Below are 13775 nucleotides of genomic sequence, written 5' to 3'. Positions count from 1 at the left end.
TCCTTAACAAATTCTACCCCTTCCATACCTAGCATTGAGTGATGCTACAAATTAAAGACCATACCTACCCCAAAACAAGAACCAAACTTACCTGCAAATGGCAGTCAAATATCTAGGACCTAAGAACTCTGCACCAACCATTCACCTGTGACACTATGAATTGAAAAATCTCAAATGTAATGCCAAAGGAAACAAGTCTTCCCCTAGCCAGGCACTTATATACTAACTTTTCCCCTGTACTTCCTACACCCCTCACCCCACACCTACCTTCTTAATTAAACACAAAATACCCAGTGATATATGCATCTACAAGGCAAACTACATTTCTCTTTCAGTTTTATTAAATCTGTCTTCTTTCAAATGGATGGTATTGCAAACCCATTTTTGCGCATTGTATTCAGACAAATATTTCACAGTAATTTGTAAACTGTATTAGAAGAAAAATAAGCATAAGTTATATCAGATGATTGTTTCCAATATTCTTTTTATAATTCTGTTTGGACAAATATTTTAAAATTGCCTGATTACTAACTTAGGTTTTTATATATTTTTCTGTGTGTGTAACTTTTTTCCCTAGCCTTCACTAAAAGAGGAATGTGTCTAGCTGGATTATCTCAGTAAACAACTGCAAATAAATAAATCAATACACAAACAAATAAATAAGATGACAGCATAAAATACTTACCTAGTTCTATTGCCTTCACATTTAGAAAGTTTAGAAATATATAAGGCTAAGAGCAGTTTTTCAAATGCTGTTAAGTTTTAAACTAAATAAGAAAGTGTGGGGTGACACAAACTGCCTATCCGAATAACTATTTACAGTAACTATTGTTCTTTTTGCGTGTATCTGTCTTGGTCAGTGATTCTATTAATGGCTCCCTAGAACTGAAGGTAACAGTACTAGATATTATGTAGCTTTATGTTGCCACCTTACATTTGTATTAACATTTATACATTAAGAATCTATTTTAATATTATTGCCTTTCTAAATTGAAGATTGGTAGATGTGTTTTTCTTCGTGGAATTGCTGGCTGTGACAGGTAAAAACAATACAGAAAGTCACAAAGTGTAAATGAACATATGACTTGGATGTTTGACATTAATGAATTAGGGGTCAGGCTGAAAGCAGAATTCCCCTTGTGTAAAAGAGGGCTAGACCATCTTAAAGCAGTAGCTTAGCCAAAGGAATGCCAGCACATAAACATGATCAATTACGTACTTCGCTTGTATCACAACTTTCATGTTGTTAGCAATTTTATTATATATTAAGCAAATCTTTTTCTTCAAATAAAAAATTAATTTGTCTCATCAGGTACTGGTTAATGGCTGCTGCAAAGAAGCAGAAGTCTATCTTTCCTTTCCAGAATGTACTCTGCCACCAGTCTGGTAAAAAAAAAAAAAAACACGTTTACCTGAGAAGTCTTAGGTCACACCCTACCAATTCAGTATTGTTGCTTAAACGATTATAGCTGTTTTTCTGCACTTGTGTTGTCAGTATCATGCATTTTTAGTTCCTGTGCTGCTCAGTCCAGCTGTGACACATCAAGTCAGTATGGTAGTGTTAATTCCTACTGTGCTCTAACCTCATTCTGCTTTTGTCCAGACTACAGTCCAGTGCTAAACAGCCTAATAACATCCAGTGAATTATGTCGGAAATTTTGTGGGCTTCAGCTGGATCTTCTTCAGAGCAGATTCATTTCCAGGTTTCATATTCCAAAAGAAAATCTGCAAACTGTGGTGAACTACTGCAGTGAGCTCTGCAATGCTGAGTGCCGACACACTCACAAAAAAGATTGAAACTTCTGGACAAAAGTGAATCTCCAAAAATGCTGTTTTTCTATAAAATTATTTTTTTCAGGAAGCAAGGCCCTTGCACCCCTGAACTTATATATTCCAGCTCTGAGATTACCATACCTTGAAGAAAAGGTAATTTTCTAGAAAATGGCCTTCTCAGACTTATAAGTCCATTTTTTCAGCCATTCAGTCTCCATGCTTTAGGACTTGCTTTAGTGGGGCCCGATATTTTAAATGGTTACCTTTTAAAAGCTGTACAGAATGAAAGCTGCTGCCATGCAAAAAAGTATCTGCTGCAATTTCTTTTCTCTAGAACTGTGAATATATTAATCTACACTGTCCCTCACTAAATTAATATGCAAATAAGAAATACTAGTAGAAGAACTAAAGAAACCTTGTAAGTCTTGCAAACTGTTAACAACAAAAAAAAGATCATCAGTCTCTCTCTCCTTACCTCCTAGTTACCACCAGTGTACCACAAGGCTCTGTCTGTGGTCCCCTACTCTTTAACATTTTCACCAACACCCTCTATACTTCCACAGAGCAGGCCACTATAAAATAATATGCAGATAATTCCACTCTCATTTGCACATCTGACAAGATGGTACACCTCCAAAAAATTACTCAGGAAGCTTTAACAGCCACTGAAACATGGCCTTGTAACTCACAACTCGTGCCCAGCCCAAAAGAAGCCAAACTACTACTTTTCTCTCCCCAAATCCCTCTCTCAAGAAAAAAACTAAATTTAAAGTCCTCTCTCATGATAATATAACCATTGAAGTCACGTCTCATAGCAAACTATTAGGATTGATAGTGCATGATAATCTTACAGTCGACTTACGTGTACGAAATTGCATTAAAAAAATCATCAAAAACTAGAGATGCTTTACAAAGCGAAAAACTTTCTCAACTAAAACTACACTTGCCACTACTTATCTCCTCCCCACTCTTCTTTATGGCTTTCCCATCCTTACTAACCTCCAGGCTTCACTAAAATTAAAACTTGAACAATGCTATAACAAAGTTGCTAAATTTGCAGCACATAGCCCTTTCAGAACCCACTACTGTATAGAACTGAAAAGCCTAAATCGGTTAGAACTGTAACATCAACTAACATATACACACCTTCTTACCACCTATAAAATTATCCAGCATCCATCTCCCTGTCCAGCACTAAAAAAAATTCTACACAGCTATGTTCCCAGTGTGTCATTTCACCCCAGTGACCAAATACTCTTGTTTGTCTACAGACCTAGCAAATCTGCTGGGCATTGTCTGTACTCATACAAGGTTGCTGAGGCTTGGAACTCCTTACCTGTATCCGTCAGGTCTGTACCCTCCCTCCCAACTTTAAAAAACACTCTGAAAGACTTCCTAGTTAAATCTAACTCTGTTCTTGCTCAAAACCAGGATAAACTATATGCCTAAATGTGAACAAGTACCTTTTCATTCATTATACCGCCTTACTCTCCCTTCTTCACTTACTTCCTTACTGCTGTCCAATTCTCTTCCCTGACTTTCTCTCTAAATCTACCATAAGCCCGTTTTTCCGTCACTTTATATTGCATTTCCTATTTATATTAGATTAACTTAACTTTAATTTCTCTAGAACTGTCTACATTTTCTCTAAATATTAAATAATTGTTATATACCTTGTATTGATTCTTAACCAATGTTTTTATATTATATTTAATTTGTTTTAATTACTTAAACGGCAGATGTTTCTGTTTTATTTTTGAAGATTGCAAAAGTATTGTTCTTAAAATGTTTTGTAATAATTTGGAGCTTTTCTCCTCGGGCCTCCGCTGAAAACGGGCTTCTACCCAGTCGGACTTTCTCAGTAATTAACTGTCAGTAAATAAATAATAAACTACAGCGTAGTTAAAAAAAATCTGAGGCGATATAATTATTCTTTCTTCTACTACCCCATAGTTATATTTGCATATATGGGGCAAAATATGCCCTCATATCTATCACATACCTTTCAGTATCCCATCAAATTTGAAATAATTGTTGGCTAAACAGAAATGTAATTTTACAGACAAAAACGTAGACACTAGAAGAGGAACCTTCCTCATCTCTGTTAAAGTTTAAGTATAATATGAAAAGGTTTAATGAGAGAGTTAAACTGAAAATTCTTTCTTGTATTAAATATAATAGAATTTTTCAGTATACCTTTAATTTGTACATTTCTTTTTTTCTCTCTGTTTTGTGAGTGGATAATTGGAAGTATTTTATGAGAAGTGCTGATTTTAGTGAGCCTATAAAAAAAACATATAGCTGAGATAGTAGAACAATGACACTATAATAAAGATTTTTCCCCTAATGAACAGTATTTGTATATATATTTTTATTTTGTAGAAAAATTATTTCATACATAAATTGCTGTTGAACATTGTTAAGTTTTTTAAAATATTGAAAGCAAATTAAATACTGGATTGGTGAGAAGTATTCATTTGTTATGGCAAATGACAAGACAAGATAAGGCTTTACTTGGAGTTGTTATAGAAGATGATAGTGGACAAGATTTTGGTCTATATTATGTAGCCAGGAGGGCTGAGCAGGCGTTATAGAAGATGATAGTGGAGAAGAGTTTGGTCTATATTATGTAGCCAGGAGGGCTGAGCAGGCAAATGAAAATTGCACAAATTTGGACATTTGCAGACTATGTTGAAGAAACTAAAAACAATGTTCATTCACCAAACTATCTTTCTGTCGTTTGGTCTATATTATGTAGCCAGGAGGGCTGAGCAGGCAAATGAAAATTGCACAAATTTGGACATTTGCAGACTATGTTGAAGAAACTAAAAACAATGTTCATTCACCAAACTATCTTTCTGTCTTTCTTCCTATAACCTAAAATGTTACATTTCTGTTTAAAGTGATTTGTAAAAAAAAATGACTGTAGTGTATAGTTTGGGGGTAACCTTCCACTGAGGTTATGCAACTCCTGTCTATCATTTGTTACCTGTACTATGTATGAAGGTTTGATTTTACAAAGCACATTACTTATGAAATCAAAAAGTATGACATGGATTTTATATGCAGTTCACTATTTCTGTATATCCCATAAACTGATGTCACCTTTTGTATATTTAATTATTCAGATCTGAACTCAGTTTTTATACATTAAAAAACATTTCATACAGAACACAAGTATGATTCTGGAGTAAATCCATCCCTACACCTGTCTTCATTACTTTTTCAAAATGTTCATCTTTACCATTTGGTTTTCTGTGCTAAACAGTGAATGAATACCTCCCTAAGAATTTTTTTCTGTTGTATATTTTAATCTTGTCTCTTGCTAATTGACAGTTTGAAATCTTGAGAAACTGACTTTAGATGGAAATGAAAAGAGAACAGAGTAACAGTAGTAAATTAATTTTCAGATTATGTTCAGCTACTACTGGGAAAAAGCTGATCAAGTTTCAAATATAAAATGTAACATTATTTAATAACCAAAGCACATTAATTAGTTAAATCTAAGTTCCAGAATATAACTTCATTCCTGCGTCTGTCTTATGTTTGGAAAGCAGTGCTTTTGAAATAAGAAAGGGAACAAAGCATACAATGCCACATACCAAGAACTGAGTAACCTTTGAAAGAAAGTTCACTTTTTAACATCTGTCAAATACCTTTGTATATGTGCCTGCAAAGCATTGAAACAGGAAAAAATGCCAGATCAAAAACTCAGCTGTGTCTGTCTCTAATCTGCTACCTCCAAAAGAATTACACCTGTGTTAATAAGTGCTGTAACATTACTCATTAACTCCAACAAAATTACACTTGTGTTAATAAGTGCTGTAATATTATTCATCTAATTTGAGTATTGCATCTGATGGTTGTGATCTTTCTTAGCTTTTGACTTTTAACACGTCTGTGTTGTAAATGATTTTGGTCTGAAACATACACATGGGCTTCCTGGACTTAATTTTGAAGTCCTTAAGCTGCTGTTCCAGTCGTATATTGGAAACAGTGTATAGTGGGAATGTCACTGTATTGCTGTATGTGTTACAAATATATTTCTTTGCTTTGGTTGTACCCTGCCATACAACACTGCCTGTTTTCATATTTACAACTCTGTTTGGACTCCTTACTCTTCACTCAAGCGCAGCTTATGTTGCAGTGATCCTGTTACTCATTTGTGACTTAGCACCTTTCTTTCTGTATAGAGTGAGCAATGCATTTGTTTTGCATTAAAATTTTCCTTAGTCTGCATAAGGGCTACAAGATTTCACAGTATGTTGTATAATTTCCCGTTGTTTGTAGCTTATTTTGCTGAAATAGATTAATCTTATGTTAAGTTGAAGTTGAAATGTTGCTATTCATTTGCAGTATGTCGTGTTTTTCATACTTTTCATTACACATCATTAAGTAAACCTTTAGACTTTGCTGTTTTTACTGGTTAATAAGCATTTAACAATTTTTTTAACATTTTTTTATTTTTTCCTTTTACTTTTTTTTTTTGTTTTCCAGCAAATCTCATTTTGACTTTTGTGTTTCTTGTTACTCAGTGTCTCTATCTCCTAGTAAACCAGTTTTACAAACTGACACCAAGCCAATCACTTCAACAGAAGAAGGTCCTAAAATTCAAGATGCCTCCCATAATGTAGAGAATGCTGCTATTGCTTGTCATGCAACAAAGACAGTCTCAAAAGGTAATGTGATCAAATAATTATTTGCACTCCAAGTGATTCATTATGCCTGTCACTTCCTTTAGACACCAGCAGTCACACAGTCCTTTACTAACTCTTCCCACCTATTTTTTTACCAACTTTCTTCACTCTCATATATTTGTCAGCTTCACTTTTTCTGCTTCTAGCTTGTAACTCACTTCTTCAACCTCTATATTTCTTCATCTGCCCCCATACCTAACCTTGAAAGGGTAGAATGAGAAACTGACCTTTTTATGTTTTTTCTTCCTGTACATATGTTTTTATTGCATTATACTCTTTGTAAATTTGCACTTGCATCTTCTACTGTGTGGACTCAGTGTATCAGCATTTATTAAAACTGTGTATCTTGTCCTGACTATGTTCTGTAACTCCTGGGCTATGACTACAATGGGGCCTTGTGGATCACTACATATCTCAAGTTAAATACAACAGCAATCAGTCAATCAATCAATAAATAAAAGAACGAATGAACAAATGCAGTGCTGCCTACAAAACAGAAAGGTGCTGACACTAGCAGAAGTCCAAGTTTTTTAGTCAGACTTGAATATACAAGCTTAACTGGAAAACCACAAAAGTAATTTACTTTCCTGGAATAGCAAAAAGGAAAGGCTTGTTCTAAAACACTATTAACATAGTTCTATTTAAACTGAACTGATTTAACCCTTCCAAGCAATTGTTTGGGGTCATTCTGATGGCACCTACAGGCATCTGTTATGAACTGTTCATATTTCCATTAAAAATTCCCAAATCATACTTTATATAAGTTATTGAAAGATTTCATCTTAAAGGTTTATATTTTAGGAAATAAAGCCACATTTATAATTGAGTTTTGTCTACTGCTGGTAGAGATTTGTAATGTTGTTTGTATGCTATTTACCTGTATTGTTAACATTTTTATTTTTTAAATATCTCAACAACTAGACAATACAGACAGAACTGTATAGCCTCATATGAAAGCTCACAGTTGATTAACAAAATGCTCCTGATAGAAAGCATCTAACTTGAGTGTTTATTTGGATATTGAAGTTCTTTATGAAACATTCAAAGTTAATATTTACTGTTTCTTGTGATTTATGAAATCAGTTTAAGATCTCATATGTGATTATTGTGACCTCTGTACAGACTAGCGTGTGCTGAACACTTTGCCATTTCTACTTCTCTAGTAATACTTATGATTCTGAAGATATAGGGACATTTGTTTGAAGTATGACAATATGACCTGATTTTGTGAAAAGGCTCAGAATGCAACCACTGGAAGTTGAGTACAAACTTACAGAGCTTCATTTAATGGAAGGAGTTAAAATGCTAGGCAAACTTGTACCTTTCTTCTTTGACAATGTATGAATTAAACAATAATAATAACACAATGTTTTATAAAAGTTAGTATGTGATCAAAGACCTGTAAGTAGGGCTATAACTATACTAAACAAACTCAAACCAAAAACGTCTGTCAATGTCAGTGAATGAGAGTTAATGATTACTGGCCTTTTAGCATACCAAGTGAAGCATTGCTTTGTTGCTTATTGTGGGGTGCATATTGAGTTTCTTTGGTTTCACACTTTTGAATTAATGCATCTGTGCCCTACCGCCCTGGTCAAGTGTGGCATCATCTGTATTCTTGTCATAGCTCAGTTTGTACATTGCACCAACGTACTTTGTGTTTCCTGCTTTGCAAACTTGTACAGCTGTGTTTTCCCAATTAGTTCGTATCTGGGCATCTGGGCAGCACTGAGAGCATTTAATCATGAAGATTTTCCTAGATGGCCAGTTAAAAATACTGGGTAAAGTAGCTGAACATTAGCATGTTCAGATGCTTGCAGCAAGAAGCCACTTTCAGCTAAGCTCAGTTGTCTTCAGTTAATTAAGTATTCATTGATAATCCACAGCCAACTACAACTTCTTACCTCTTTCATTTAAGACTTACATGTCTTGTGTTTTCAGTGGCATAGCTAGGGTTGAGTGAAGGGGGCAGCTGCCCTGTGCATAAGGTGTTAGTGTACATGATTGGCAGATGCTGACCTGTCAGAATACAGTGCTGGAATTCAGAAAAGAATGCCAGTACTGCATTTGTAGTCAGGGCTGAAGCTCTTTAGTGAATTTTGTGTGGTAATAAATTTTAGCAAGCTGTGGTGGAGAACACAATTGTCATATTTGCTTCATACCATATGAATGCATCTCTGAAATCATATACAGAGGAATATATAACTATATCCTAGCTACGTGAGCAAGGCCGATATGCAGACATACACAGCCCAGATGTCTCTGCCATATTTATTTGTTAATCTAATAAACTTACTAGGCAAAAGTGGGGTGATTGAGTACCACTGCATGATTAAGACACATAATGCACAAATTTGCAGCTACTTGCTGTCCAGAGTTCCACACTAATCAAAAGTTAGTGTCATAGGTTCTTCTTCTGATTATGTGATACAAATGCTGCTGCTGCTACTGCACCTTCATAACACTTGCTTAAAAATTTTTAAAGGTCATATCTAGTGTGCAACTATTAGGGGCTTAAGAGTCCCCATCAACCAAAATGGATATGACTGTTTAACTTTCAACAGTCCAGAGATACTCTGTTTTGTAGTAACTGATGAAATGATGGCACTATGTTTTCTCATTTACTACATAAATCCTTCTGTGCCCACTGATCACTTCACAACTGGGGTTGGTGCCATGCTGTATGTTACAAAGGCGGTTCAGGGTTTCACAGCTGCTGGCTTTTCCATTTCTAGTGGTACTGTTGTCAGAGACACTTTTGATGAGACAGCTAAAGCTGTTTATTCTGTTTATCATCCCAACCCACTGTGTACCATTTTGTCTCTGTACTTGATATTCTTGACCATTGCTTTACAAAGCAAAATTATGCTGCTTGGTGATTTTAAAATGAGTTGGATGAGCCCCTGTCATATGAAACTTGACCAGTAACCATACTGGTGCATGTCACATTTCCATGACTCACTGTTACCTTTATTCTCATAAATTTTATACATCAGTGTCTCAGTACTAAGATTTTTTTGCAAATTTTCTTAGTGATCCACCCCTTTGTGTTTTTGGTCTTTCAAAACACAGACTTTACCTGTTCCTAATCCATTACTAAAACTTTTTTTTTTGCTCACAGGGAAAAGCAGTTACATACTGAGCTAAAAAACTGACTGGTATCCAGTTTACAACTTACCTGAACATTCATTTGTCTTTTTATTTTTAATGGTTCCCTTTCTTCAATCCAGGATTCCTTCTTCCTCTCTAAAACATGTAAGCTTTATGGAAATCACTGCCTTAGGTGTATTTCTCATATTAACAAAACAAATTACTTGGGAGAAAGTCTAGCACAGCTTGAAGACATCTGCGAACCACACATTTAATGGTTCCCTTTCTTCAATCCAGGATTCCTTCTTCCTCTATAAAACATGTAGGCTTCTTGGACATCACTGTCCTAGGCTTATTCCTTATATTAATAAAACAAATTACTTGGGGGAAAGTCTAGCACAGCTTGAAGACTTCTGGGAACCATACATTTCATTATGTTGTTATAATTAGAAGGTTAACTGTAGAATGTTGCAGATGAAAATCAAATTTTCTGGTACAATATAGAGAATTTTTACTTATGATGTAATGACAATTCAGTTTGAAAGTATTTTGTGCCATTATTATACTCTGCATACTGGGGAGAACTTCAGCATAATACACATAATGAAAAATATCACACCATGGCAGTTAAGGCACATGGATTAAAATCACTGGGGGGTATATTTTGAAAGGCTACCACTCTGCCCCCCGAGATATCATTATGAAACGTTCATGAAATAACAGAATGTTCAAATTTAAGACATGCACCTAAGACTGCAACTGTAACATCAGAGCTTCCAATGCAGACTTTGACTCCACAGCTTTAGCTGCTTGAAAGCATAGTATTATAATGATGGCATTTTACAAGTGGAAAAATGTTTCTAGTAAAGTGTATCAGGTTTGTACCTCTGATGTAATGAAATCTCAGTAGATAAGCATTCTAATAAATTTTGTGTCATGCACACTGATTAGATGTTCAAAACAGAATGCCCAGTGTAAACTGGGTGTAATGCTTAATGCCAGACTGTGGCACTAAACATCTCTAAACATACTGATATATAGTGCCTATTTATAAAAGGCCATATCTCAGCCCTTCAGTGACATTTCATTAGGGAATTTTGTGAGAGTAACAATAATTTGTCTAGAAAAGCACTTAAGACTCCCATTTTACCCTTAGGGGTTTTCTTCAAACAATCTGGTGTATTTGACCCCACTTGCTGACACATTATAGTATGCTAATAATGACATGTTGCAAATGAAAAAAAATATCTGGGAAAATATAGAGGATTTTTACTTCTGATATAATGATAACTGTCAAAGGAAAAATATACTTTAAAAATGATCACAACACGGTAGGTTCAGGTTAAGGCACTTTAATCTTACAGCAAGGAGACAAAAACGTGCTAATACAGAGTTTGTCTAACTAGAATCAGGAAGTACAGGTATTTTTATACAGTTTCTAATAAGACATTGCCTACCAAGCTGACGTAGTGAATCACAAGTTTTGTCATCATTACTTCACAGTCATTGTTTTTACAATATTCAGCTGGCATCATCAATTTTTGTGAGAAACTTCCTAAGAAAAACAATGTGGCCTTGGCTACCACCGGTTAGATATATGCAATGTTACCATTCAAGGTACTATGGCTAATTCGAGCACAAAGCAAGTATAGATTGCAGTTCATTTCTCTAACAGTCCTTTGTCTATGTTATCTCTAAACTTCTGCAGCTGCACATGTTCTCATACTTCGAACAGAGCTGATTGTTTAAAATCATTACATTTACAGAACATAGCATTGTTCATTCATTTTTCCTGACCTAGCAGATAATCACCTGCTTCTCAAGTACATTTCCAAAAGGCATAAACATGAATATTGCTGTGCTAGCAATTACTAGGTCAGACGGCATCTTGCAAGTTTCAGAAAGCACACTGCAGTTTCAAAAAGCATCTTTTAAGTCTCATATGAAACTCAACTGTATATAAAACAGTGCATATAAAATAGAATGAAAAACGTGTTAACTTATTTAGTTTCTAATTAGCATTAAGCATACACGCATTAATACATATTTTTCTGACATTTCCCCCCTGTTAATACTTTTTAATTATATTTTCAAAAGAATAAACAGTTTGCTTCTTCTCCTAACCTCTTCCATTCAGGATTTGCAGTTAAGAAAGTCATTTAGTTTAAACTTATGAAAGTGTTTCACATTCTAACAATTCTTCAATTTCAGTACTTTGATATAGTCTCAGAAACTGATATATCTATTAATTCTTTGATTAACTTTTTCATGCAGGGGATACCACAACAAATACATGCTCCTAATAGGAGTAATCCCACACAAATGGCAATCAGGATGTTCATTAGGATGGAACCCCACCCCTCAAACAAATTCTGGAAAAAGTCCATCAGAGGGTTTGGGACTGGTTTGGTCATGGCCGACACTTGCTGTATCACCTCAAGGTGGTTGTTTATCTCATGTTGATGATCAGGTATATACGCACAGCACTCTTCTTTGATTAAAACGCACGTACCACCTCTCGCCACTAGGGTGAAGTCAAGAGCCATTCGGTTCTGGAGCACTACAGTTCTCATAGCATTCAGTTCATCAGTTATCAATTCAAGAGCAGAAAAAGTTGCATTACTCATTACTTCGAGAAGTTTATACAGTTTTTGCAGCTCCCAAATCGATTTCACTGCGCCATATGCAGGTAATATGCCTGCCCACGATATAACAGCATCACTCAAGTCCATGTGCGTCAGTTTGGTACCCACAGTATGATGGTCTTTCCAGCCCGCCTCGATCTGTCCCACTGGATTTTCAGGGTTCCTGACAGCTTTCTTGGCCATGTCTTGGGTATTTCGAATATTTCCCTGAGGCAAAACTGCAGTGTCATATGGCCGGGACCAGGTACCCCAAAAAACAACTGCCGGACCAATTCTCAGGTAACCATTTATATGCTTTCTTACCACACACAAAATAACAATCCTCTACCTTAGTAGTTACTTTGTTACGAAATGGCTGCCCTGCATGAAACATTTTCCTATCTCTTACAGATAGTTGTTTAAAAAGTACAGGATTACGTTGCACTTGTTCAACAGTCTTATGCATGGACTCAAGAAATGAGTCATAATTTGAACTACAAGCTGCACTCATTTTGTTTTTTTTTGGTATAACATTTGTAATGTACAGTCACATTGCACTTGCTCCAACCCACATGAATTGTGTCATTCTTATAAAAACATACAATTCCCTTTTGTGTCACAGGCAAATACAGTGCTACCTTATCATATGCTTTAATAGCTACGGTGTCATAAACCAAATTTTCCCAGGTCTCATTGACCCCTAGGGGGACTGCAGTCATTAATAACCCCCCGTATGCTGTTGGTATGGCTGTGCAAATCCAGCAGTTCGAAACATTAAAAGTCTCAGCATACACACGTGTAATTGCCTGATAAGTGTTAAAGTTTGGGTGCCAGTCTATGGTCGGCTCATCACGTTTAATCAGTTCAACTTTTGTGGCAGGAAAAGGGAAAGGCCACAACAAAAAGAACAATGTTATCAGTATTGCTACCAGAATAATCATGTAAGTTTTCTGAGATTGTTCTGCATCTCTGTTTGCTCTATACCTGGTCATTTTGTTCTCGTTGTACAACAGTAACAAGGTTTTTGTCCAGTTCAAAGTTCTTAACCAGTTTACGTGTGTCAAATGAATCCAGGACGCTCACTCCACGATCTTGACTGCAGTGGGTGTCGACAGTAGTAACTGGTACGGCCCTTCCCACTTCGGAGAACTCCAGTTTTTTCTCTTCACCACCTTCACCCAGACCCATGTGCCTGGGGCTACTGCTGCTTCAGATGGTCTTGTTTGCTCTTTATCTGAAACAGAATTTAACTGCAAAAGTTTGTTATTCAAAAATCGCCTCATATACTCTGCAAGTGAACTGTCAGCCTCCTGCTCTGCAGGCATGAAAGGTTTCCATTGAGGTGTATAATATGCCCTCCCAAACAGAACTTCAAAAGGAGTTAACCCTTTTGCATTTGGAACAGTTCTCATGCTCAACAGTGCCAGAGGTAAACAGTGCACCCAGTTCTTTTGTGTCTCACTAATCAATTTTCTAAGCTTGTTTTTCAAAACTCCATTATGCCTCTCTACTAATCCTGCAGATTGGGGGTGGTATGCACAATGATTTTTCAGAGAAATCCCGAAATAACGGCTAAGTTGTTGTATAGTTT

General features: G+C 35.8%; 1 protein-coding gene across 4 annotated transcripts in view; it reads left to right on the top strand.

Annotated features, from left to right (window-relative positions):
• The window catches only part of LOC122802629, a 1172105-nt gene that overhangs the window by 945800 nt on the left and 212530 nt on the right, over positions 1-13775 (top strand). For all 4 annotated transcript variants that reach the window (XM_044072319.1, XM_044072318.1, XM_044072317.1 and 1 more), the window contains one exon: positions 6309-6452. In XM_044072319.1, coding sequence (XP_043928254.1) covers positions 6309-6452 — 144 coding nt within the window. The remainder of the gene's footprint in view (positions 1-6308; positions 6453-13775) is intronic.

The sequence above is a fragment of the Protopterus annectens genome, chromosome 5.part0, assembly GCF_019279795.1.
Source record: "Protopterus annectens isolate FY-2018-M chromosome 5.part0, PAN1.0, whole genome shotgun sequence".
NCBI lineage: Eukaryota > Metazoa > Chordata > Ceratodontiformes > Protopteridae > Protopterus > Protopterus annectens.
Note: the sequence above shows the minus strand (reverse complement) of the source record. Positions and strands in the feature narration are given on the sequence as shown.